Source organism: Mesoplodon densirostris, chromosome 4, assembly GCF_025265405.1.
Source record: "Mesoplodon densirostris isolate mMesDen1 chromosome 4, mMesDen1 primary haplotype, whole genome shotgun sequence".
NCBI classification, from domain to species: Eukaryota; Metazoa; Chordata; class Mammalia; order Artiodactyla; family Ziphiidae; genus Mesoplodon; species Mesoplodon densirostris.
The window spans coordinates 95,347,906-95,375,292 of NC_082664.1; the positions used below are offsets into that span (position 1 = coordinate 95,347,906).

Below are 27,387 nucleotides of genomic sequence, written 5' to 3' on the forward strand. Positions count from 1 at the left end.
ATAATTAAAAAACAATTTTTATTGCTAAATCACAATGTGAATGTTGACATCATTACTCAGGAATTCAAAGAATTAAGTGAAATGCTATAATGAAGCTTCAATTTCTATCCACTTATTTATGTGTACAAGTGTTCAGCACTTACATCTAAGAAAGTGAATGTAGTGTCACTCTAGTAATATGTAATAATATTCATCCACAAATAATAATCTAAGGGGAAAATCCCATGGAGATCAAGAGACTACATTTACAATAAATCTGTACTTTAATCTACTATGAACTAACAATAATTGCAGTAATAAATCAATCTGAAAGAAATTACTAAGACATTTTCATGCTTTGAACAAGTATATAGTGAGAGTAGAAATGGAAGGTAGGACTGTGAAAAGTAAAGAGGACAGTAAATCTAGACTAGATGTAGAAATTATAAAATATTTATATATAATCATTTAGTCTTGATCCTTTACCTTTAAAATTGTTAGATCTGCCAATAAATTTTTTTTTAAATTAATTTAGAGTTGAGTCCCTGTGACTTACAATAAAAAAATCCCATACACCCCCCAAGATTCAGTTTTTTTCTTTGTAAAATGGTTAAATAATGCCCTATTTGACCACTTAAGAGAACTACTAAGAGAATGTATGTTTTCAATAAACAAACTCTTGGGATAAAAGATTTTTAAAAGACAAATAATTCATCAAAACATTATTCGCGGCATTTGCTGTAATTTGGAATCTAAATTAACTAAAGAAAAAGCCCAACTCAAAAATTCAAATCAAAACCCAAGCCTGAAATATTCTAAAATTATTCAAGGTCTGTTGGCTGATGATTCAGGTCTCTGGATTTCATACCTTTCGCATAAAGCCTATTTGACAATCTTCCTTATATTTGACCTAAATTTAACTAAGTAAAATATCTGAATATCCCATTTCTTATATCTAAAATGAGGGTTCCTAGCTTGAATGTATAGGTATATGGAGTAGGACGAGTTCAGCATTTACCAAGTAATTTTCATTAGTCTGATCTCTATTAAAGATGTCAAATGTGAAGATTTCTTCTACTTTAATCTTTCATATCTTTATGAAAGATACGAAGCTGTTTTCTCTGATTAGAAATTCCCTGCTCAGGAAAAATTCCTACCTATTTTCTAAACTTTTTTCAAATACCATGTTCCTTGTGAAAGCTTTGTCTTCACAAAACAGTTTAGCCTATCTTTCTCTATCTGCTCACATGCTTGTCTTATATACTAGACTGTGAATTCCATGAGGATCTGGACCACGTCTTATTCATCTTTGTAGTCTCAGCTTAGTATAATGCATAGCATATGACAGATATCCAATGATTAAAAAATGTTGTTACTCTAGGAATCTACTACATACTATAAAATTCATCTCCTTTATTCATTAAAGGTATACTTTAATGAAGGATTTCTTATACTTTGCAGCATCTACTTTAAGCAGATAATTAGAACATTAACCATCTGAGAGTACTGAAGGAGGCAGAAAGGGAAGATGGCACTAGGAGAAAAAAGATAATGATATGATAAATAAATGGTTGACAAGGGGAAAGACATAATCCTGGTGGAGGGTGGTTCTAAAGAAGATCAAAGGTAAAGAAGAAAATGAAATATATATTTCAGCTCCCTATAATTGGGATGGGAGAACCGGTGGGAGTGTTGGGAGTACATTAGAGGTAAGATTCAGATGGAAATCCAGACAGCTCCACTTTGTCTTGGCTTCCTTACTTTTCCCATCTCCATCTGTTATTAAGATTGTTCACTTTTATACTTCCTGCGCCTTCCATTTACTGTATATCACCATTAAATTAACCCAATAACACTAAGTCACTAAATAACCTGGTAGACAATGAGAGCTAGAGCAGTTTTTTGCCCTAAAACATTAGGCTAAAACCAGTTCCTCGCCCAAAACCTTAACTCCCCTAACTTTTCCTGGAAATATCACTACTTCATGAAAGAATGCAAAATGGATGAATATAAAGTACTTCTTTGATGTGACAAATAATAAACCAGTAATTCTTAACTGGGGAGAGTAGGATACACTCTCCTAGAGGGAAAATGTGTAGTGTGGAAAATCAAGTATAATAAGGAAACTCTGTATTCAAAAAATGTAAAAATTTTGTCTTCATGTTGCAAAGCAATGCTGATAATCCTGTGAGCTAGTGGGGTTACTTAAAAGATAAATTTAATCTAGAAGACCAATTTTAAAAAGAACTGAGAAACAGCATACACATAATGAGCCCATTTCGATAAAACTATTATATACATTTATTCGTGTGAAGTTTAACACAAACACACGTATTCATATATATGTCTTGAAGGATGGAAAGGTATACATCAAACTGTTAATACTGGATGTCTCTGTAGGGTAGTTTGTCTGCACTTACTAAAATTTTCTACAATGAATAGTAATTTTAGAATAAGGAAAGAAAAGTTACTTTCACAAAAGCAACAGAAGCATAATAGAGTTTGCCTTTTTCAACTGAAAACCAAAAGTAATTTATGGCAGGAGTAGGCCCAGTACATTTTAGATTTTTTCAGCTCAGTGCATAAAAAATTGCACATTAAACCTGACATCTGTATTTAAAAAACAAAACTTGCCAGTTGGTTAAGCCTATGGGAAAGAGCAAAATATTGGGCATATTGTATCAGGAAAAGATTAGATGTTCTGGATATAAATTTTAAAAACAGTCTGGATCAGTAAAGATAGGAGGAAAGAGGTACCTAAAGACATAAAGCACTGACAGTATTTGTTTAGTTAGCATTATCTTGCAAAGTGCATTAATAAGGGACAAGATTAGTGTGGTGGGTTGGAATTGAGCATGAGGAACCCCTGTGAGACTTTTTCAGACTGCCCCACTGGTTGAAAATCATCATAATGAACAATCTGACTAGCTGCTTTCAATATCCATACACTGAAAAGTCACTCCAAGATGATAAGGAAAGACAGAGAAATGTCAACCTATTTCTTTTATGGTAAAGAAAAATCAAAAATTGGGGTGAAAACTCTTCAATGGTTTTCCCCTATATTTTTCTTCTCTAAAGTCCTAGTTTTCAATGTTCTATATACTCCAAGCTACTATGCCCTGTCTATCCAATTTGCTAACAAACTATACCTTATCACAAAAAAATTTCCAGTCAAGCTGTTCCTTTTTACTCCCATCTCTCTCAAGCTTTCGAAGAATGGCTCAGATTCCATTGCTTTAATAAAAACCTCCACAAATTTCTCTTTCCATGAATCCCTATATCCTCTACTCATTAACTTAATAAACCACACTGATAGTTTTACTAATATCTCATATAATTTCCTAAAATACTTTATATAGGATAGGCTCCTCAAGCTAGATTATGCAACTGTTAAAAATAACTACAGGACTGATAAAGTCAAAAAAGAAAAATGTGGTTTCACAAAGTTCAGGGACAATATCCTAATAACCAATCTGCATTGTCTTGCATAGCAGTGAGAATATAATAAACATTAAAAACTACTTGGTGAACAATTACAGTTTTTTAAGTTTATAATCTGCTGCTAAGGATATAAAAATAAGAGGAAAAAATCTTAGCTACCAACGTATGAAAATACAACTAATGTTCAGTATTTTTATGTTTTTTTTTTCCTATTTGAAATCGCTTTATCCACCAAAGCAACAAATATTTACCAAGGAGAAATCTACTAAAGTGATAAGTATTGAGATACTAGAGATATAAAGGTGACCAACACCAGACAAGGTTCCTACTCCAAGGAATTTAAAGTCTAGAGGAGAATATAGATAATACAATAAGAATGTAGTTTAAAATACACTTAGACACAGATAAATATTCTGAAGGGAAAAACATGGGTCCCATGAAATTATACAGCAAATAAACTTGATCTAGTTGAAAAAGATCAAAAAAGCTTCCCTGAAAAAAACCACGTTAAAGCCAAGATCTGGAGGACAAAACTAAGTTAATTAATGAAAAAAGCTAAGGATATGAGTGTAGATGAGGGTGATCATTTTACACAGAAAGAACATGAGCTATTCTTGGTTCTCTGATAGGGGCTGTGTTAAAGGAAAAAGACAAAGGTTTGTGTGACTAGAACACAAATAAGAGGTCAAAAATGGTTAAGAGGTGAGACTTAAGAAAGCAAGGAAGATGTTACTACTGGAGGAAACTAGGTAAAGAGTACACAGAATAGCTCTGTATTATTTCTTACAACTGCATGTTAATCTGTAACTATCTCAAAATTTAAAGGGAGGGAGGGAGAGAAAAAGGGAAGGAGGGGGGAAGAAAGGAAGGAAAGCAACAGTCAAATTGGACAAGGCTTATGGGTTTCATTGAGTACACTGATTTCCATCAGTAATGCAAAATCATTAAAAGATTTTTTTAAGAAAGGAGAACTGACATATCCAGATTTGCATTTTGAAATATTACTCTAGCTATAATATAGATTGAAGACAGGCCAGAGTGCTTGTGAGTAAACAGATTACTATACTACTGCCAGTGCCAGATGATGACAGATTGGGTTTAGGGTAGTGGTAGTAAAGATGAAAAGAAACTCATAGATTGGAGCTGGCAAGTTCATATTTTTCAAATAGCCCTAGCAAGTAACATTTAAAAATTAAAGTATTTCAAGAGAAAACAAATAAAATAAGGTTTCCTAACTTTATCCCCTCAAATATTTTCTTCAAAAGTTAATATCCTGGGCTTTTCTGGTGGCACAGTGGTTAAGAATCCGCCTGCCAATGCAGGGGACACAGGTTTGAGCCCTGGTCCGGGAAGATCCCACATGCCACGGAGCAACGAAGCCTGTGAGCCACAACTACTAAGCCTGCACTCTAGAGCCTGTGAGCCACAACCACTGAGCCCACATGCCACAACTACTGAAGCCCGCGCGCCTAGAGCCCGTGCTCTGCAACAAGAGAAGCCACCGCAATGAGAAGCCCGCGCACTACAACAAAGAGTAGCCTCCGCTCACTGCAACTAGAGAAAGACCACGCGCAGCAACAAAGACCCAACTCAGCCAAAAATAAATAAATAAATAATTTTTAAAAAAAGCTAATATCCTTAGGAATGGGTCTATTTGCAATATAAGGCAAATAAACATGAACTATCAATCTCTGGTTCAAGTAAAACTATATTAATAACATATTTTTATGATTTTAAGAAAAAGTATCAATAAACCCATGAGTATTATCAGACACCTCTCAACTTACCATTTTTCCAATCATCATTACATAAGGTCCTGCCTGTTGATTTACAGCTAGAAAATCTAGCAAACGCACATACCAAAATATTATGTTAAGACAGTAAATTAATCTTCCAGCCACAAAAACATGATTATCATATGCATTCTCAAAGTTCCATTTTGCTCCAAATCTTAGTCCAAATCCAATGAAGAAAGAAATTATGGCAATTGTATCACTGATATTGAAGTAATCACTAAACCACACTTTAATCTTCTGGCTTATTTTTCCAGCTTCAGACATAAAGATCTACAGGTTTAAAAAAAAAAAAAGTTTCATCACTTTCTTCCTATTAAAACATATACCAGAATTCAATTATACTGTCAGAGCAGAATTTTATATATCATTTAATATTTCAAAGTATTTTGACTGTCTTGGCATTTGATCACCAAAACAATTCAATAAGATATCAAAGACAGATACTTCTTATCCTCATTCTCTATATATAGGGGAAAAAAAAGAAAAAAAAAGACCCACAAATAAATGACCTGCTCAACCAAGGTCATCCAACTAAGACACTGAAAATCCTAGATTAGAACACAATTCTCTAGACTTGGAATGTGAGATACCTATCAAAAGTTGTTTTATTTTTCACTGAAACAAAACTAGGATATCCAAGTAGGATCTTCCAAAGGTGCCTTATTTGCATAAAGTAAACAACTCAATGGTTTAAGTAGCTATACTTAGCTCTTTAATATAAAAAATATTTTAATTTTTTTGTGGGGAATGGTAATACATTTACAGCTTCAAAATCATAGTGTATCAAAAGTAAATACTGAAAAGTCTCCCTTCCACTCTTCACCACTAGCCAACTAATTCTCCTTCCCACTAGAGGCAATCACTTTTATTACTATCTAATAAATCCTTGCAGAACTGTTTTATGAATAAAAAAATTATATGCAAGTTGCTTTCACAATTTAACAACTTAATTTCTTCAAACATGTTAGTAAGACAACAGATTTCATAAACATATGGACTGTGGCACTCAAAGGCATTTAAAATGCATAAGCTATTAAATTCCTATTATGCCTAAGTGGGAGGGAAGTACAATGCCTTCTATTTTTGCAATTTCATGTATTCTCTTAATGTAGAGACATGAAATAATTCACGTGTATTTAAATAATTGTGTTATAAAACATTTATATAGGTACTAGATTAAACAGAAAGTATAAAAATTTTTTAAAAACCTTTTTTTCCAAAATCAGGATATTAAAAAATTTACAATTTTAAACTGAAAACTCTGATAGACATAGGGACATAGGGATCTAAATCTAAATGATAATTCAATGGGCAATACAGTACACTTCAGAGCAGAACAACCTAAGAGCAAAGTAAGAATATACTTATAATTTATCTACCTGATTGGCTATATGTATATTTAATACTTTTTGAGAATGGCAAAGAACATAAATATGAATGTTGAGAAAATAAAACAAAAACAAATCTATTTTTTGAGACAAATCATTATGTTTGTAATTGTGACAAAGTAAACAACACAATCTCTATTCTTTGGCCATCACTTTTAGAACAGCAAAACCAAACAATCTATACTTCAATAACATCACCTACTGGGTGATGTAGGTGGGTATATGAATATACTCACCTACATCATGGTTATGTGTGTGGGTATGAATAACACATACCCACACACATAACCAAAACAAAACGTAACACGCTCCATATATACACTAAGTTACTGGTAGGAAAAACTAAAGACATACCTCACGGACTTTCTCAATAGCATAGGTAAAAATATAAGCAATAACAATCCATTCTTGAACTGAAGGTAACTGTTCCATTTGTACAAGAACCACAAATGTATAAAGCATCAGAAATCCTAAGTATGCCAACTAATAAAAAAAAAGAAAATACAAGATATGAATAACATTTATTATAAAATACAATTTCTTTACTATGAAAATTTCCAAGCATACACAAAGAAAGAGACGAAATGAGCCCCTGTGAAGTATCTCCCAGCTTCAATCATTAAAAAAGTTTCAGAAGTAACTCTTCTTCCATGCAGACATTGCATTTATCAATCAACCATTTATAAATGGTCCCCAAGGTAAAAGTGTGTTATTCTAGACTTTAGTTGACTTTTTAGTACTTCTCATAGGAAGAATTTTATAATACCAGGTTTATGTTCTCAGTATAGTCCACATAATTTCACTTAACTTATATTATACCTCAAGTATCATACTATAGAACTTCATCACCATCATCAATAAACATAATATGTGGCTCCTCCTTCCCCCAACCAAGTAGTATTCCTAAGAAAGGCAACTGGTATTGGATTAGCCAAACAGTTCCTTTGGTTTTTAAGTAAAAATAAAAGACACATTTTTCATTTTCACCAAGAACTTTATTGAACAACGTAGTCACCCTTTTGTTCCACTACCTTCTGCTATTTTTCAGGCAACTTCATAATTCCATCTTCCCCAAATTTTTGTATTTTTGAGCAAAGAACTGTTCCAGATGCCTTTTACAGTCTTCCAGGGAATGGAAATTTTTTCCATTAAGAGAAGTTTGCAAAGACCAAAATAAATGGAAATCTGAATGTGCAATGTCTGGTGAATATGGCGGATGAATGAGAACTACTCAGCCAAGCCATAACAGTTCTTGCCTGGTCATCAAAGAAACATGTGGTCTTGTGGTATCCTGATGGAAGATTATGCATTTTCTGTTGACTAATTCCAGAAGCTTTCCATTGAGTGCTGCTTTCAGTTGGTCTAATTGTGAGCAGTACTTGTTGGAATTAATCATTTGGTTTTCTGGAAGGAGCCCATAATAGAGGACTCCCTTCCAATCCCACCATCTACACAACATCGCCTTCTTTGGATGAAGACCGGCCTTAGGTGTGGTTGGTGGTGGTTCATTTCACCTGCCCCATGATCTTTTCCATTCCACATTATTGTACAGTATCCACTTTTCATTGCCTGTCACAATTTGTTTTAAAAACAATGTTTTCATTACGTTTAAGTAGGGAATCGCATGCAGAAATACTGTCAAGAAGATTTTTTTCACTTATGTGGAACCCAAACATCAAAGTGATTAACATAACCAAGCTGGTGCAAATGATTTTCAACGCTTGATTTGGATATTTTGAATATGTTGGCTATCTCCCATGTGGTATAATGTTGATTGTTCTCGATTTCTTGATTTGATCACTATCAACTTCAACTGGTCTACCCGACCACGGAGCATCATCCAGCGAGAAATCTCCAGCATGAAACTTCGCAAACCACTTTTGACATGTTCAATCAGTCACAGCACCTTCTCCATATACTGCACGGATCTTTTTTTGCATTTCAGTTGTGTTTTTACCTTTCTTGAAACAATAAAACATAATATGCTGAAAATGTTGTTTTTCTTCCATCTTCAATATTAAAATGGCTACACAAAAATTCACCAATTTTGATAAGCTTTTTAAAAATGCACATTGATATGACAGCTGTCACAATACAGTCTAACAAAATTGTTTCGAATGAAGTTAAAGACAACTAAGCGCTACTAGAGCCATCTTACAGAAAAGACCCAACAAATTTTTTGGCCAACCCAATATTTTCTTAGCTCCCAATCACTGAGGTTGAATCCCAAGAAATGTAAACAAATATGGAAAACATTCTCCCTAGGTAAGAGAACATCCCACCTTTGAGACTCTTAACAAGAAAGGTTATAAGGAGATGATAAGGACCGATATGTAATAACATCTGAAGAGTCATTTCATTTCAGAGGAAAATCCAAGACTCTCTGACCCTTGAACAATTGTGGCTGAGAATTCTCTCATCGTTTTCCTTGCCTCTACCAGTTTTAAAATAAGCCATATCTTTGATTTGAGCTATGGCGGGGTAGAGAAGTAAACTGCAATAAGCAAAGAAAGAAAAAAGAAATTCCTAGAGCCACCTGAACTGTCCATTTTTAAATAGCTGCTCATACGAATGCAAACATATGAAACCTATGTTATTTCCATTAGTGGAGACAGAATTCGGGGATTATATTAGGTAACTCAGATTTACAATTTTAACATCTGAACAAGATGGAGCAAGAAAATTTTCGTACTGGGAAGGAAACGTAATGAATTAGTCTCAGGTTAATGGGCATGTATGTAGGTGAGAAAGCAATGGTTGAAGGAACAAATTCTCAAATGTTCATATTAGCATAAAGCTAATAGAGAACATTTGCATACTTTGGCAATTTAAAAAAAGCCTGATAATGATGAAAATGAAACACAACAAACATGACAACAAAAACCAAAAACAACTTAAAAGTTTTCCTGGGGAGTAAAAACTCATTCACTTGGCCCCTGGATAAAAGTAGGCACCAATCTCATGTGTTTCTCAGATGGTGTCCATTCCTCTAAGGACATGTATGCTCTTTAACCTGGTAGTAAAATTTGTTCTTCCATTGGCAAGGGAAAAACCAATTATGTGACAGATAACCAAACATGTACTATGATTAAAGAAATAAGCTATCATACCACTGAAAAATAAAACTATATGAATGATCTAGATTACTTTTCACCATCAACTAACACTGCAAAAAGGTTTATTTCCAAAATTTTAACATTATCTGCAAAATCCAAAAGCACGAAGAAAGTATAATTGTGTATCAGAGAACATATTGTTCTTTTAAGTGGAAAATGGATTTCCAGTGATCTAAGTTATATCAAGATTAGTATGGACTCTAAACCAAAGTTACCCTTAAAGCCTATCTTTTAAAAACATTTTGCTGGCTCTGCGGGGACCTGGGCTCCAGCTCCATTCCCGGCGGGGGAGCAGTGGGGGCGGGGCCTCTCTGCCTGCAGTCACTTGGGGGAGGGAGCAGAATGCACGGCCCCACCTCTAGGGGGGTCCTGGAGGCGGTGCCCCAAACCGGGGGTGGGGGGCAGGCGCCCACTGCAGCCGCAGCCCCAGCCAAATAATACCTAAACGTTGGACTTTGGAGCAGAGAAAGGTTTACTGCAGGGCAATGCAAGGAGACCAGTGGCTCATGCCCCCAAAAACCCAAACTCCTGAAAGGGTTTCAGCAAAGCATTTTTAAAGGCCAGGAGCTGGTTATTCCTGTATTTCTCCTGAGACAAAGGATGGGAGAGATTGGTCTTCTCAGCATTTCAAAGTCAACTATGAAAGTTCGGCTTATGGGTAGGAGCTGGTGAGGGAGATGTGCTGACACCTTTGAAGGTATATTCTCAAGATGCTGATGTATTTCTTCAACATAATATTGATGAAAAAACAACCCAGAGCAGGAGGAAGAACAGGAGGAAATGGCAGCTTCTCAGGGACTGCTGACATTCCAAGATGTGGCCATAGATTTCTCTCAAGAGGAGTAGGAATGACTGGACTTTGATCAATGGGAATTGTACAGGGACAGATGTTAGAGAACTATAGGGACCTGGTCACCTTTTTGGAGCAAAAAAAGGATCTCTAGGATGTGAAGGGAATGGAGACAGTAGCCACATACCCAGCTATGTCTTCTTACGACACCCAGATTTTGATGACCACAAAGTAGGCACGGAAGATTTATTCCAAAAAATGCTGCTGGGAAAACATGAAAGTTGTTGACTTGGAAATTTAAACTGCAATAAACTGTGTAAGGTCTTAACCAAGAGCTCTATTTTTCAATAACTACAACAGCATTTATAATGGAGCAACAAGCTATCCCTGCATTGAATCAGACAATAACTTTGACCGAGACTCAAGTCTTATGAAACATCAGGGCACTGAATTTTCAGAAAACCATTCTAAAAGTAATAAACACAGGAATGTCTTTTATCAAAGCTCAAATATTACTACATATAAGAGGATTCATATTGGAGAGAAGACTTACAAATGTAGTGAATGTGATAAAGGTTTTAATCAGTCTTCAACATCAACTTACTCAACATCAGAGTATTCATACTAGAGAGGAACATTACAAGTGTAATAAATGTAGGAAAGTCTTTAATCAATCATTAAATCTAAGTAGACAAAGGAAAATTCATACTGGAGGGAAACTTTATAAATGTAAAGACTGTGGAAAAGCCTTCAAATGGTGCTCAAAACATACTCAACATCAGAGAATTCATACTGGGGAGAAACTATACAAATGTAAAGAATGTGGCAAAGCCTTTACCCAGGGCTCAAATCTTAAGCAGCATCAGATAATTCACACTGCAGAGAAGCCTTACAAAAGTACAGAATGTGGCAGTACCTTTAATCAGCATTCATATCTTATTCAGCAAAGATCTCATACTGGAAAGAAACCTTACAAATGTAGCAAATGTGGCAAAGCCTTTAACTGGCTCTCAAAAACATAAGAAAATAACAGTAGAAAAAAAACATAATAGCAAAAAATGTACAAATGTAGAGAATGTGACAAAGCCTTCAACCAGAGCTGTTACCTCGCTCAACATCAGAGAATCCATAGTGGAGAGAAACCCTACAAATGTAATAAGTGATGAAAGACATCAGTCCTAAATATATACTTCAGAAAACACCTGAAGAGTTCACAGTGGAAAGAAACTTGAATGATGAAAAACAATGTGAAAGTACTTAAAAGATCAAATCTAAATAAATATCAGAATACATAGTAGAAAGCATTAAAGTCAATAACTTTTCTGGCGTTACTCTAATTGAGAATATTACAGAAAATAATCTAAAGTTAAAACACTTATAAAATTTGTTTGTTCGTATTGATCACAGGATCACAGGGAATGATGTTTGGGCAGGTGTAATTATTATCAGCACCTTTTTTATACTGGCATTATTTGAGATTATTTGAAAATAATATTAGGTAGCAGTCATTTATTTTTACTACTCCATGGATGTTTAAAGACCCTGTAATGTAAAATGTACAATGAAAATCTAAATGGAGATGACATCTGTCATTGATTTAAATCATTCCTATAGATCACCATTAGTTAAGTGTTCAGGGAATCATTCTTTGTATTAAAGACAGAGGATCACTGTAAATTTTAAATAGTTGTGACCATTTGCTTTTAAGGATAAAAGGATGTTAATTCATTAAAATCTTGATAAACATTCATTAAATCAACGGATAGAAGTCATGAATATTAGCTGGCATATTTGAAACAAATACATCTTCATCAATAACTAAGAAAAATACAGGTAACCCTTCCATAAGAAGTTATAAAATTACTGTACATCCATGTTTACTAAATAACTAGGCTTCTTTGTGTAAATCATAAAAATCACAATTCTCAGATCATTCTATCCAAAGAACAAGAATTCTTCTGAATTACTGTAATCTGTATTTTGATAGAGAATCATAGATGGATTGTTAAAGGTTTATTTAGACCATGTGTGAACTTAATATATTAATAAAACTGAATGGTTTTTAATGTGGTAAAAAAAAAATTTGCTCAATTTTAAAATATACCATGTTACTAATTCGAAAAGATACATGCACCCCAATATTCATAGCAGCATTATTTACAATTGCTAAGATATGGAAGCAACCTAAGTGTCCATCAACAGATGAATGGACAAAGAAGATGTGGTAAATATATACAATGGAATACTACTCAGCCATAAAAAAGAATGAAATTTTGCCATTTGCAGCAACATGGATGGACTTGGAGGGTGTTATCTTAAGTGAAGTCAGACTGAGAAAGACAAGTATTGTATGATATCACTTACACGTGGAATCTTAAAAATACAACAAACTAGTGAATATAACAAAAAAGAAGCAGACTCACAGATATAGAGAACAAACTAGTGGTTACCAGTGGGGAGAGGGAAGGGGCGGGAGGGGCAATATAAAGGTAGGGGATTAAGAAGTACAAACTATTAGGTATAAAATAAGCTACAAGGATATATTGTACAACATGGGGACTATAGCCAATATTTTATAATTTTATAAATGGAGTATAACCTTTAAAATTGTGAATCACTATATTATACACCTGTAATATATAGTATCAATTATACTTCAATAAAAAAAATCATACCGTGTTAAACCAGAATTTTACAATTGGTGCATGATAAAAGGCATAAAACTTTCGTGTGATTGGAAGCTTTTTTGATTTTATTTGTATCTCCATTTCATTCTTCCCTTCATTCCTGTCCAATATTCTTACTTCTTTAAATACTTCCTAAAATAAAAAGAACATTTATTGTACATTTATTCACAACAAATTTATATTTACTTTAAATTTTTTTTCCTCCTTACCATGGGAATCTCTTCTGTTATGTTTTGAAAGTTGTTCTCACTATCTTCCATTGTCATTTGATGAGCATCTTGAGATTGTGGAATATGAGACATTTCAGCCTTAGTTTTATATTCTAACATTAATATGGCAGGTGGAACTAAAATGCTTAGTATGACCTAAAAATTTTTAAAAACACAGAAGTTTACATTTTAAAATTAATGGCCTTCAAGAATATAATAAAAGCAATAAAAAGGTATAAAATCTCCTGATTATTAGTTAGCCATTTTGCCCCTGGTGGTGCAGGGAAAAAACAAAAACTTCACATTTTACTTATATATAAAGAGGCCAGGTTGAATTGTTTTAAAGAGTAACAAAACATTTGAGTATTATGATATAAGGGTATAGAAAAGATTTAATAATTATTATAGACTTGTTCTGTTAAAAAATCCGGTTACAATTTGTTCAGAAAATACATTTTTGTCTAAATAAAATGTAAGCCTTATGAAGTTAATATGTGCTTAATTTTATCCTAAATCTCTCTGCAAGTGTTCCATGTCACAGTGTGATTACTCAGCTTGTGCCTCTATAAACAAAAAGGTTTATTTCTAAAATTTTATGTATTACCTGCAAAATCCTCAAGCACAAAGAAATTATAATTGTGTGTCAGGGTATCTATTATAATTGTATATCAGGGTTAATCCTTCACCATTATTTTTAGTATTTATTATCCACTTACAAAGATCAGTGATTAAACTACTTGCCTGATTTCTACCTTCTATATTTCTATACCTTTTTTCAGACATAAAATAACAAAAAGGAAAGTTTAAAGTAAAATCTCTCACTGTAATGAAACTGAAAGTACCAGACAACATTTTACCCCAATTTTTAACCATAAAAACTGAGCAGATCCAATATACTTCAAGCAAATTAAAAGTAACAGATTATTAAGTTAGTAGATAGGTCCTGAATTTTAGAATTTGGGAATCAACTTTTCATAAAGCAACAACTTTTTTTTTCATGGCTGCTATAAATGCCAATACTCCCATTTGTTGCTCTCATGCTTCTGGCTCAGACTGGGGAAACTCACTATACACCACACCTGAAAAGGATTCAGAGTAAAGACTAAGAGGGATAAAATGCCAACACCACAACCCCTACCACCCTCACAAATCAAGGCATTTTACTATACAGCTGAGCTAATTCCTGTTCTTTTTTTTATCTAATCACACACTTCATATTAAATTATTTCTAAGGTATACCTTGTACCAGGAATTTTTCCTCATATTCAGCCTTCCCATCCACATATCAGATAACAACATTTGTGTACAGGTGTGGGCTACAAAAGGTCTAAGTCTTGAAGAAACTGCTAACTTAAGACAGGTGGAATTACTCCAATTTTTCAGTTCATAAGTGAGCAATTTCATTGCCATGGTTTCATCTTGTCTGAAGGATTGTTCTAATAATTCAACTGCCAGTTGACCAAAATCACTATCAAAAGATAAAAGCCAAAACATATTCAGATTACCAAATTGCAGTTTTAAGCCATTATCCTTAAGTCATTCATAACATGTTCCAGTTTTTAATATTTTCACACACACAGGGAATTGTGAGGCATCAGAATCATAGTAGCCCTACGTTTTCAGATATCCACTACTATGTGAAAATTACAAAATATTAAAATATGCCACATTAGGAACAAGACTGAAAATGTGACTCCAGAGCACTTTCCCCTGGTCCTAGAAATAAACCTATAGACTCAAAGGAAACCAAAACTGACAATATTCAGATGCTCTGTTCAGAAAGTCTCTATATAATATTTCAAACATAGAAGAGGGTTGGTACCCAGTAGAAAGGAAGAATAATGTGAATAGGAACTAACCTAATATGAAGAACATCTTAATCTTAAATCCCTGGTAACATGATCACTGGATCTCTATTTGAGTTATTTCCAGTAACAACTCTTACTCTCTTCCAAAGACAGCCCATTTTGGGGGAGGGTGGTCCTATTCTCTATTATAAAGCTTCCTACAAACTACCTTTCTAGCTTAATATTCTATTACTCCCCTAAGTAGACTGCAAAACTTGTGAACTATTTTATTCTTCTACATATGTAGTTCCACCATCTGAAATGCCCTTCCAGATGAATTAAATTTATTTCCTTAGAATACAGCTCAAACCTCACTTTCTTCCTTTCCCTACCACTTCAAATGGAACTTTTCCTATCTAATTGCTATTATGTACAACTAATTATTAAACTGATCTCTGGCATTTCTTCTTTCTTGTTGAGATATTTAACTCTTGAACAGCAAACAATATACATGCCTAGGCAGCAAAGTTTCTTTCTGAGATTTTTTTTTAAAACTTAAGCATTTAGAAAGTGGGTTTCTCTTAATTTTTCCAATAAAATTATAATACGTAACCTAATTAGTGCATGGCACTATAATCTCCACTTAAACCCCATCTATTTTGTACTTTACAATGTTTCAAATGATAAAATGTAACTTACTTGGAATATTGTTTCAATTCCTCTGAAGTATCATCTACAAGGTCACTCTGCTTTGCTTCATATGCCATTGAACGATAGATCTTACAGGCAACTAATGCTTTAGCCATTGATTCTTCACCATGCTGCCACAAAAAACGGGCCATGACCTGCCTCTTCATAAGGCAAGCCCAAATTAGCAGTTCATTAAGTGGATAAGGAAAGCGCTTGGTTTCTGGATCATCAATATCTACAATTTCATCTTTGGTTCTTTTCTTCTTTCCTTCTTCCACAGCTGTATCAATCTTTAAGAGAAAATAAATGTTATAAGGCTCATCAAAATAAGGCCATATGACATTCATGTGAGAATTTTAATAAAATACCCTTTATTCTTCAACTTCATACAGCCGCACAAATCAAAATAGTATAAATTTTACATATTTGATTTTTATTATAGCTATTCATTTTATAGAAACATCATTTCCAAAAAAATGTCTTTGCAACAAAGTTTTCCAAGATTAAAGAAAGGGCCTAAATATTTCAACTAATATCTGATAAAACACAGTTTTAATCAAAGGACAGTTTGGATAACACCTCTGTCTTGCATGCTGTTAATCAAGTAAATATGGAATAAAAGGAGGCAGCTAAGCAATAATCAAAACATCTAAAAATTCTGGTCATTATCATAGTTAAATACTAAAAAATAACAGAATCATTAACTAACAATGAATATCTTTTGGCATATAGGAAAATGAAGAATCAAGGATATAATATCATATCTAAAAACAAAAGATAACTCTTACTAAAACAAGTAGTTTTTTGCTTCATAATACTAAGTAATTTAGAAAGAACAAAATGAGAAAGCCAGAAAAGGTAATATTTAAACAAATATACCTTTGGTCGGTAGGGCTGTGCTGTTTTAATGAAATGATTATGCCTCATTTTTTCCTTTTTATCTGCTCTATTGCCAAAAGATTCCTGACTCTTTCGCAACTGAGGAGTGCTGCTGGAGGTATTTCTGCCAGACCTCTGAAAATAAAAGCTTATTAGATTTTACAGATTTAAATATGCTGATATGCTATAAAAATCAGTTTTTACACATGCATATATAAATATGTGTGTACGCACACCAAAAAATATAGTTTCTTCAGGATTTCAATTACAAAATATTTCTAAGTACTCTTAGTTTAAAATCTCATGTTTTTAAGGTAATCCCACTTTTACCATTCTAAGTAATTTTTTTTTTTACATCTTTATTGGAGTATAATTGCTTTACAATGGTGTGTTCGTTTCTGCTTTATAACAAAGTGAATCAATTATACATATACATATGTTCCCATATCTCTTCCCTCTTGCATCTCCCTCCCTCCCACCCTCCCTATCCCACCCCTCTAGGTGGTCACAAAGCACTGAGCTGATCTCCCTGTGCTATGCGGCTGCTTCCCACTAGCTATCTAAGTAATTTTTAACTTTTAAAGTGTGTAAGTTCATTTTAAAGCACATCTATAGACTTTCCCCCAAATATTACATACCCGATTATTTCCACCAAGACTATTATATATTAATCGAAAACGTTTCCGAGTGTAGGTGCATCTATAGGTTCCTCCCATAAGATATTCAATAACAAGTCCTATATCAATTAGAGTGATCTTATATCCTGGAGGAAGATTTCCCTGAAAACAAAGCATTAGTTTTAAAAAGACAAAATAATATTCCTCAATATTTCCATGTTATGCCTAGAAATGTGCCTACTACTCTCCAAAATAACAAATGTTTACTTGTTACAGGAAGCTGGAGTTGCCAGCAGCTACCTTTACAGAAGAAGGGAGTGACTTGTTTCTGTTTCCTTTTGTAAGAAGAGAGATTCTGAAGTTTTGAAGTCCCAACGGTGTGGCTCAGGACAGGAGTATGGCTTACAACAGGAAGATAATTTGATCTCTCCACTGTACTAATACTTCACACACACAGGCAAAGAAACCTCTAAATGCCAAGTATTCTGTTTCACCGTGGCACATAAGTTACATTTTCCTGCATAAATAATGCTATAAATGTTTCCTGAGGGGCCCATTAATACTTATAAATACTTTGAACCAAAATTATATTGGCCATATTGTAGATTACACGTTTTTATAGCCTTGACTACAATTCAACTACCACCTATAACATTGTTCAGAGATAAAACTTCATTTTCCCAAAGCATCAATTTACAAATGAACTTTTGGAACATAAGCCATCTGTGAGTTTGGAAAGACTGTTTCAGAATGAATTATTGGTTAAAGTGTTTAATCATCAGATGAGTTATATATATTAACCAATTCTGCCCTCTTACACCATCACCATTCTTTCATTCCCCTAATTATAACTTCATTAACTTAATACTTTTTAAAATGCTTATACTTTTTATATTTTTGCTGCATCTGTGAAGTTTCTAATTTCTAGATATCTATATTCTTTAGATTGCTAATTTTAAAACTAATCAAAAAACATATTTTGGGGCTTCCCTGGTGGCGCAGTGGTTGAGAGTCCACCTGCCAATTCAGGGGACACGGGTTCGTGCCCCGGTCCGGGAAGATCCCACATGCCGCAGAGCGGCTGGGCCCGTGAGCCATGGCCGCTGAGCCTGCGCGTCTGGAGCCTGTGCTCCGCAACAGGAGAGGCCACAACAGTGAGAGGCCTGCGTACAGCAAAAAACAAACAAACAAAAAAAACCATATTTTCATCTTAAATACAAGATTTTTGTTTTTATTTCATCTTAAGCAACCTCAAAATATGCTCTACGATTAAGGATGTCAGGTATGATAGATATTTTAGTTTTATTTTTTTTTTAATCTGACAAATACCCTTATGTTATGAATTCACTTGAATGGGAAATACTTAATTTAAGGAAAATAATGTGAGTTATCTAAAAAAAATGATAAGCAATTTCTCAAGCTATACAAATAACTTAGAAAACTCATTAATTTGAATTAGAAAATATTCAATTACTGCTTTTACTTCAGGATTTTTCACTTATGCAAGTAGAAAAACTGGGCTTATTATTATAGCCATCAATGTAAAAGAAGTTAACATATAACAGATCTCCTATGTGAGGTTCCCAGAATTAACAACTATAGTTCTGCTAAACCACATAAGTAAATCATAATGCAAATGTGTTTAAGAAATCCCCGGACTGAAGGTCTCCCTCATTATTCAAGCTTTCTGGGAAGGAAAAAAAAAAAAAGAAAGCTTTAGTTACTTAAACAAAACAAACAAAAATTAATGTGAATTGTCCAGAATAGGAAAATCCACAGAGATAGAAAAGAATTAACAGTTGCTTAGGGCAGGCTCAGAGGCAAGGAGTAGCGAAGGAGCAGGAATGGGGAGAGACTGCTAATGGGTATGAAGTTACTTTGGGGGGTATTGTAAATACTCTAAAATTGTGGTGACGGTGGCACTACCCTGAATATAGAAAGTCACTGAACTATATATACACTTCACATGGATGAATGTTATGGTATGTGAAATACATTTCAATAAAGCTACAAAAAAAAGCACATGGAAAAAAATAAAGAAAAAAATTTTAAGTATGACAAAGTCTAAGTTCTTTTTATGAAATGTTAGTTTAGTATTAAACATATTATAAAACACAGAAAATGACATTTCTATCAAGTTTTCCATTTTTTAATAGTACACTCACTCACACTTAATGGTAAGTAAAACATTTGAATGAAGAATTCCAGAAGGAAAGCATTTCAGTTCAGAAACTTTAAAAATAATTCAATTAACTAAATATGAGTACTTTTTCATCAAGGGAAATAAAACTATTGGATATCAATAGTTTAAGTTGTTATAATTTTTAAGTAAGTGGTTAAAACTATTAATTCACAGAGAATCCAGTAGAAAAGAAGAGGAATATCAGTGTATCAAGTTTAGTCACCACAGAATGGCTTCAGACCATATGAGAGCCTTATATATGAAATCACTACCAATACTGAATATAAAAGAAGAGGGAAGAGGGAGAGAGACAGAGACAGAGATGGTAGCCGGGGGGGGGGGGGGGGGGGGGGGAGAAAAACATGCACAGAGAGAAAGACAGAACATTTTCAGCCTTTTTATTGGCAAAATCTGCCATTGAAGATCACCAATCTGTGTTTCTCTCAACATCCTTTACATGCCCAGGGAAAAATTTCTTCTTAACACAGAGAAAGATCTTCCTTTATGAACAAATGAGCATTATGAAATTCATCATACTATATCCTGGATGACTAGAAGCTCAGGTCTTAATTTCATAAACTTTCCTTTTTCTTGATTTCTGATACATTATGCTCTTTACTCCTGTATTACTACAAATTTATCCCTTATTTTAATCTCGATCTAAAAAAAGTCACTGGGCTTCCCTGGTGGCGCAGTGGTTGAGAGTCCGCCTGCCGATGCAGGGGACGCGGGTTCGTGCCCCAGTGTGGGAGAGTCCCACCATGCCGCGGAGTGGCTGGGCCCGTGAGCCATGGCCGCTGAGCCTGCGCGTCCGGAGCCTGTGCTCCACAACGGGAGAGGCCACAGCAGTGAGAGGCCCGCATACCGCAAAAAAATAAAATAAAATAAAAATAAGAATAAAAAAAGTCACTTTATTGCTAATTTTAAGATGCACTGAAATGCTTTCTAGGAACAGATGAAGTATAAATGACTTTTCTAAAATAATATTTTTCGAAAAAAAAAATAATCTCTTACCTGTTTGACATCTCGAACAAGATGAAATAGCATTGGATTAGTTGGGCCTTGTTTCTTTAAGGAGAAAATAATTAGAGCAAACTATTATTTTTCTTCTAAAATAACTTAAACAACTTCCTTTTTGTTACAGGACTTTTGTTCTTACACATATTATATTGTTTTTGAGTTATACAAGTTCTGTGCATAAAATGCAACAATGAAAAAGAGGTAACTATTTCATGTTGTCATATTTACCTTTAACAAGATATATAATTTCTTATGCTCTTACATTTTTACTTATGCAAAAGACAAAAGCTTTTCTTTTCTAAAAGTCATGCAAACATTGCAAGCTTCACAATTATATGTTAAATTTAATTTATATTTCATTGATAATGGAGGCATACATTCTCTTTCCTCTTGTTAAAATGTCTGTACCTCTGTTTCTGCCACTAATCATCAAGCTGTAGCAATACATTAAATATTTTGGGTAACAAACTTTTAACATTTTTATATATGCCATCTTTTCCATATTATCTTAATTCTATTTAAATATAATATTACAGTAGACTAATGACAAGTTTCATTTTTACATTAATCTTATTTTGATGGTATCCTGTATTTTGAAAAAATATCCAGGAGTATATCTCCCCCCAACAAAACTGAGATAAATGGGCCAAAAAGATATTCTTCTAAACTTTTTAGACAGTGCTCTGACCTATATGAAATTTACTGCAATTGATTCTATGCAGCACAAATCAAAAGAATTATTGTTGAGAATTATTATTACTTTAAATCTATTGTTTAAAAGAAATATCAAATGAGATTTTTCTCCCACCATTATGTTACTGTTAATTTTTATGAGGTTATTATAGTAATCAATTCAATGTACTTCTCCATTTTGATTACATATACTTGGTAATACATTTTCAAATCTAAGTGGGTAAACTTATTATTCCTTTGAAAACAATATTATTTTCTTTGATATTATTGGCTTTCAAATTCTATATAATATCTAAAAATGGATATAACTGATACGGCATTCTTTTTATAGTATTTAGTCTATAGACTTAAGAGCTGAGTTCCCTCAGCTCATTCTCCCCATAAGTTAATTTTTTTTTATTTAAAATGTCATTTATTTTTAACATAAAGAAACAAACTTAGTAGAAATATTTACAAAAAATTGGTAATATTTTAGTGCACTTAGATAGACTTACAAAATATTTACAGCTGAAACATTTCTGAAATGCAAAGTATTATAAAAAATAAAGACAGAAGACCTGTAAGTTAATTTTTAAAAAATAAATGTGTCTTCCAAGTGAATGTGAATTATTTCATACTTTTTAAGTATTAGGAAGCTTCATTGTATTTTCTCTAATAGTATATAACCAGAGAGAAACGCAATTTTTGTAATTCTATTTTATCTTAATCCATTAATGTTTATTCATTAAATATAACTTCTTAGTAAAAAATAAGTACACTTTAACACAGCAGTTCTCAAAAGTGCAATCTGGGGACTCCTGAAGGCCCCCAAGAGCCTTTTAGGAGGCCCATGAGATCAAAAGTGTTTGCAGAATCATGTTAAAATGTTATTTGCATTTATTCATTCTCATTCTCTCAGTGTTCAGTGGAGTTTTCCAGAGGCTTCATGATGTGTGATATAGTGAGATTAAATTCAAAAGCAAACATGAGAATCCAGCTGCCTTCTATGAAACCAGACATTAAAGAGATTTGTAAGCCATAAAAGTATTCTACTCTCCTCACTAATTCTTTTTTGTTTTCTTGAAAAATGTTATATACGTTAACACATAATGGATTTATTATTTGTACTGAAGTACAAATTAATAAGTATTTTTAAAATTTCTTGGTGTTACATTCCAATATGGTACATATCAACACACATAAGCAAAACCTCTCTAGAACAGCTCTTTGATGTCCTCAATAATTTTTATGTAATAGGATCTTGATAACAAAAAGTTTGAGAACCACTGCTTTATCATGTTATATATAATCCCTTAAACTTTAAAAAATTTTATCAATAACTGATGCTGAATGTTAACTATTATCTTAATAACTTTGAGTTATACAGTTAAAAAAATTACTTGCCTTGCTAATAGGATCAATTTTTATTTTTAGTGTTTTATATTTCCTTTACATTTCAGGGATAAACTTTACTTTGGTACAATGAATAATCCTTTTAATTTTTACATCTATTTGCTAGAGACAGTAGAATGCCAACAAATCCCTACTCAAAGGAAATTTACAATCCACAGTGGAAGACATAACTGTACTTAACAAACTGCACCACTGGGCTTCACTGTAGCACTGCCTTGGCATTTGAACTAGGTTCCAAACAAAGAATAAAATCCAGTAAGTGGGTAGTAGTAGTAGCTGGAAGAAAAACACATACCAGCACTGTGTAAACAACTAATGCTTTTTAAAAAAGTTTATATTTTGGAGAAATAGTAGGTAGATGATGTAGTTTAAATATCCACCATGCAGAGGTGGGAGATAGGAATTAAAAGGCCAAGTGAGAGAAATAGCTGAGGCAAAATTTCAAAAGCTGAAGAGCTTTGAAAATCAAGCGAAGGCTTTGAGTATTATTCTACATACACTGGGGAGCCATCAAAAGTTTTTAAACTGGAGAAAGATATAAAATATGTCACTATAAGAATATTTAGGTTAAAGATTTGAAAATAGACAAGGAAATTAGATTACTGAAGTAGTATAGGCTGGAAATGATTGAGCAGTACAAAGACATTAGGAATGAAAAGAAAGAAATAGGTAGAAACTGATAAATAAAAGGAAACAGCTTTGCAGAGAAGTCAAAGTTAGAAAGCTAGGATTTGGTCATAGTACTCCTCAAGGTATGCTTCTATTAGTAATGAAAAACCATTAAGAATAGTAGTATTTACTCTCTCCAATGTTAGTGATATGAAATTTGAAACAAAATGAGAAAGGCTTTGTAAAAGGAATAATTAGTTTTCAGGAGCTCTTTAAAAGAAAAATTGAAGAACAGTATGTAAGCTGAAAGTACGACACCACAAGGTCAAAATCATGAATGTAAACAACAAAAAGGAGAAAAGAAAAAGCAATGTGTAATTTCTCCATTGGTCAAAGGAATCAAAAGAAATTTGGTGTAACAAATGACCACCAAGAAAAAGAAGAAATATAATGACTCTATAATTAAGAACTTGATCTTATAGTTTTAAAAAGGGGTGAGGTGAAGGAAAGGGTTAACACTAACTGCATCTCTTTCCTATGTGGTTATGGTGACAGAGAAGGTCTCCAGAAACAGGGAAAGGGTTCCAGACTGTCATATAAACAATCTATACTAAGACTGGCTGTAATTTTTCCATGTAATCCAGCAAAACTTTAAAGGTTTTACCAATAGGAATGAATATACTCAGGTAAAATGACACTTTCCAAAGATGATAAAACTTAGTCCACAAAGAATTTTAACATACACTTACAGTGTTGTAAAGTTCTTCCAGTCTAGGAATGGTAAGGAATTTATGCATGCTTACTCCATTTTCAATAAGAAGTTTTACAAATGCAACTCTATCCATTACAAGAGCATCAAGCATAGCTTGTTCCAAGGATCCAACCTAAAACAGTATCAAAATTAATAAAATTATACAAACAGTTCTATATGCAAGTCCTTAGGATTTATACATATTTGTTCCTAAACAGTTTTAGAACAAAATTAGAAAGATGCAAAGTAATAAAAGGCTATGACTTAAGGTATATAGGGAATAGATAAAAAGACCTCACTAGAGTAGCATTCCCTAAAAAACATTCTGTAGGACAGCAAGGGTCACATGGTGGGGGAAAACAAGAAAGAATCCACCATCAAGTAAATTTTGGGAAAAATACCTTAGAGCAATGATTCTCAGTGTTTAAGAAAGGCTTTTTAGAGGGATCATTTCAATAATTGGGGGCCACTACTACATTTAATGGACACAGTCAAAAGATACCAGAAATCATGCAATATGCCAGACAATGTCACTCAAAAAGGAATTGGCTTGCATCTCATACAACTTTCTATTATCCTGTTAGATTCTCACAAATGAAAATCCAGTAATTCTGCTTTACATATAAACACAAAGTATTCTGTCACAAACTTCCCAAAAATACAACTACTATATAAGTCAGAAAAGACTGTACTTAGTTTTCTTTAAAACTTTAACAGAAACCATTCACCGTCAGAGAAAAATCATATCTCTTAACAGCAATACAACATGCGGCACTGCAGTTTAATATAACACCCATATCAGTCAGCATTTGTAGCACCCCCTTGTAAGTTTTTAGAGACACTTTTACAGACTTCAACAGACACTGAATCAAATACTCTAAAATCAGTGAAGACACAAATACAGAAATTTCACTGAGAAGCATTATAAAAGTCATCTTACTAATGTAATAATATTAGTATATTTAGTATTACTGATATATTAATATTTTAGTAATACCTCATTGCTTCTGTATAGTTTTAAATATTTTGGTATCATATGATAAAAAACTTTGTCGTGAAAATCAATACCAAAATCACTGGGTTTGGGCTTCCCTGGTAGCACAGTGGTTAAGAATCTGCCTGCCAATGCAGGGGACATGGGTTCGAGCCCTGGTCTGGGAAGATCCCACATGCCGTGGAGCAACTAAGCCTGTGCGCCACAACTACTGAGCCTGCACTCTAGAGCCCATGAGCTACAGCTACTGAGCCCGCGTGCCTAGAGCCCATGCTCTGCAATAAGAGAAGCCACCACAATAAGAAGCCTGCACACAGCAAACGAAGAGTAGCCCCCACTCCCCGCAACTAGAGAAAGCCTGCGTGCAGCAATAAACACCCAATGCAGCCAAAAATAAATAAATAAAATAAATAAAAATTTAAAAAATCATTGGGTTTTTTCACCTGTTGTTTTTAAATCTTTATTGTCTTCAGAAGTTTACCATACTACTATACAACTTCTCTACAGCAGTTTCTATTACCATTTCTTTACCCAATCTACCCTTGATTTCCATTACTTTGCAAAGGATAGGGTCTCCAAAATCTTTTTAGTGTACAGACTAAATGCATGCCTTATGCATGATGCATGATGATCAGACGGCAGATATGTTTTCTGGCATTTTTTTTTCACCACTCAATTCTATTTCATAACAAGGAAAATATTTTGGCATTGCACTTAAAAACAAGGCACAACTAACTTATAAGAATGTAATACTTATTCAATTTCTCATATATTAACAGCCTGTAATTGATCATGGCATGTTATTCCTATTTTAGTTAAGATTATCTCCTACTTTCTCGTATCACATACAAATCTGATTTGTTATTAACTTATTCTAACATTAACAACATTTACTCTATTGCTCAGTTGGTCCTCTCTCCTTTCTTTTCTTATCCTGTACTTGTAAGGGGTGTTCTTCTGTTCCCCATGGATTTTAAGTTACCAACAATAACATTCTTGTATTAGTCTGGTTAATTGAAAAAATCATCACCAAAACCTATGTCAAGGATCTTACCACCTATGTTTTCTTTTAAAAGTTTTATGGTTTCAGGTCTTATGTTCAATTAATTATGAATTAATTTTTGTGTGTGGTATAAGACAGTGGTCAAGTTTCAGTCTTCTGCATGTGGCTGTCCAATTTTCCCAACATCAATTGAAAACACTGTCCTCCCATTGTATATTCTTGACTACTCTGTCCTAAATTAATTGACCATATGTGCATGAGTTTATTTCTGGGCTCTCTATTCTGTTCCACTGACCTATTTATCTATTTTTTATGCCAATACCATACTGTTTAAATTACCATAACTTTGTGACACAGTTTGAAATCAGGAAGCATAATGCCTCCAGCTTTGTTCTTCTTTCTCAAGATTGTTTTGGCTATTCAGGATCTTTTGTGGTTCCATACAAATTTTAGAATTTCTTGTTCTACTTCTGTGAAAAATGCCATTGGAATTTCGATAGAGATTGCACGGAATCTGTAGATTGCTTTGGGTAGTATAGACATTTTAGCAATACTGATTCTTCCAATCAATGAGCACAAAATATCTTTCCATTTCTCTGTATCTTCTTCAATTTCTTTCATCAACATATTATAGTTTTTAGTTCACAGATCTTTCATCTCCTTGGTTGAATTTATTCCTAGGTAATTTATTCTTTTTGATGCAATTGCAAGTGGGATTGTTTTCTTAATTTCTCTTTCAGATATTTTGTTATTAGTGTATAGAAACACAACAAATTTATGCATATTTATTTTGTATCCTACAACTTTGCTGAACTCATTTATTAGTTCCAACAGTTTTTTGGTGAAGTCTTTAGGGTTTTCTATACATAGTATCATGTCATCAGCAAAGAGTGAGAGTTTTATTTCTTCCTTTCCAATTTAGATGCCTTTTATTACTTTTTCCTGCCTAAGTGCTGTGGCTAGGGTTTCCAATACTATGCTGAATAAAAGTAGCAAGAGTGGGCATCCTTGTCTTATTCCTGATCTTAAAGGAAAAGCTTTCAACTCTTCACCACTGAGTATGATGTTAGCTGTAGGCCTTTATTATGTCATATATGCCTTTACTATGTTGAGGTGCATCCCCTCTATACCTGCTTTGTTGAGAGTCTTTATCATAAATGGACATAGAATCATGTGAAATGCTTTTTCTGTATCCACTGAGTTGATTATATGATTTTTATCACTGTTTTTCTTAATGTGATATATCATGTTGACTGATTTGCAGATCCCTGGAATAAATCCCACTTGATTATGGTATATGGTCCTTTAAAAGTATTGTTGAGGGCTTCCCTGGTGGCACAGTGGTTGAGAGTCCGCCTGCCGAT

General features: G+C 33.5%; 1 protein-coding gene across 2 annotated transcripts in view; it reads right to left on the reverse strand.

Moving 5' to 3' along the window:
- Nucleotides 1–27,387, reverse strand: part of TRPM7 (transient receptor potential cation channel subfamily M member 7) — a 126,193-nt gene that overhangs the window by 38,108 nt on the left and 60,698 nt on the right. The window contains exons 12-21 of one of the 2 annotated variants that reach the window (XM_060096832.1): nt 24,025–24,159; nt 20,576–20,629; nt 17,401–17,541; nt 16,763–16,897; nt 15,893–16,173; nt 14,646–14,874; nt 13,407–13,562; nt 13,186–13,329; nt 6,959–7,087; nt 5,208–5,486 (exon numbers count right to left, since the gene is read on the reverse strand). In XM_060096832.1, coding sequence (XP_059952815.1) covers nt 5,208–5,486; nt 6,959–7,087; nt 13,186–13,329; nt 13,407–13,562; nt 14,646–14,874; nt 15,893–16,173; nt 16,763–16,897; nt 17,401–17,541; nt 20,576–20,629; nt 24,025–24,159 — 1,683 coding nt within the window. The remainder of the gene's footprint in view (nt 1–5,207; nt 5,487–6,958; nt 7,088–13,185; nt 13,330–13,406; nt 13,563–14,645; nt 14,875–15,892; nt 16,174–16,762; nt 16,898–17,400; nt 17,542–20,575; nt 20,630–24,024; nt 24,160–27,387) is intronic. The other variant, XM_060096833.1, reaches the window with a different exon arrangement.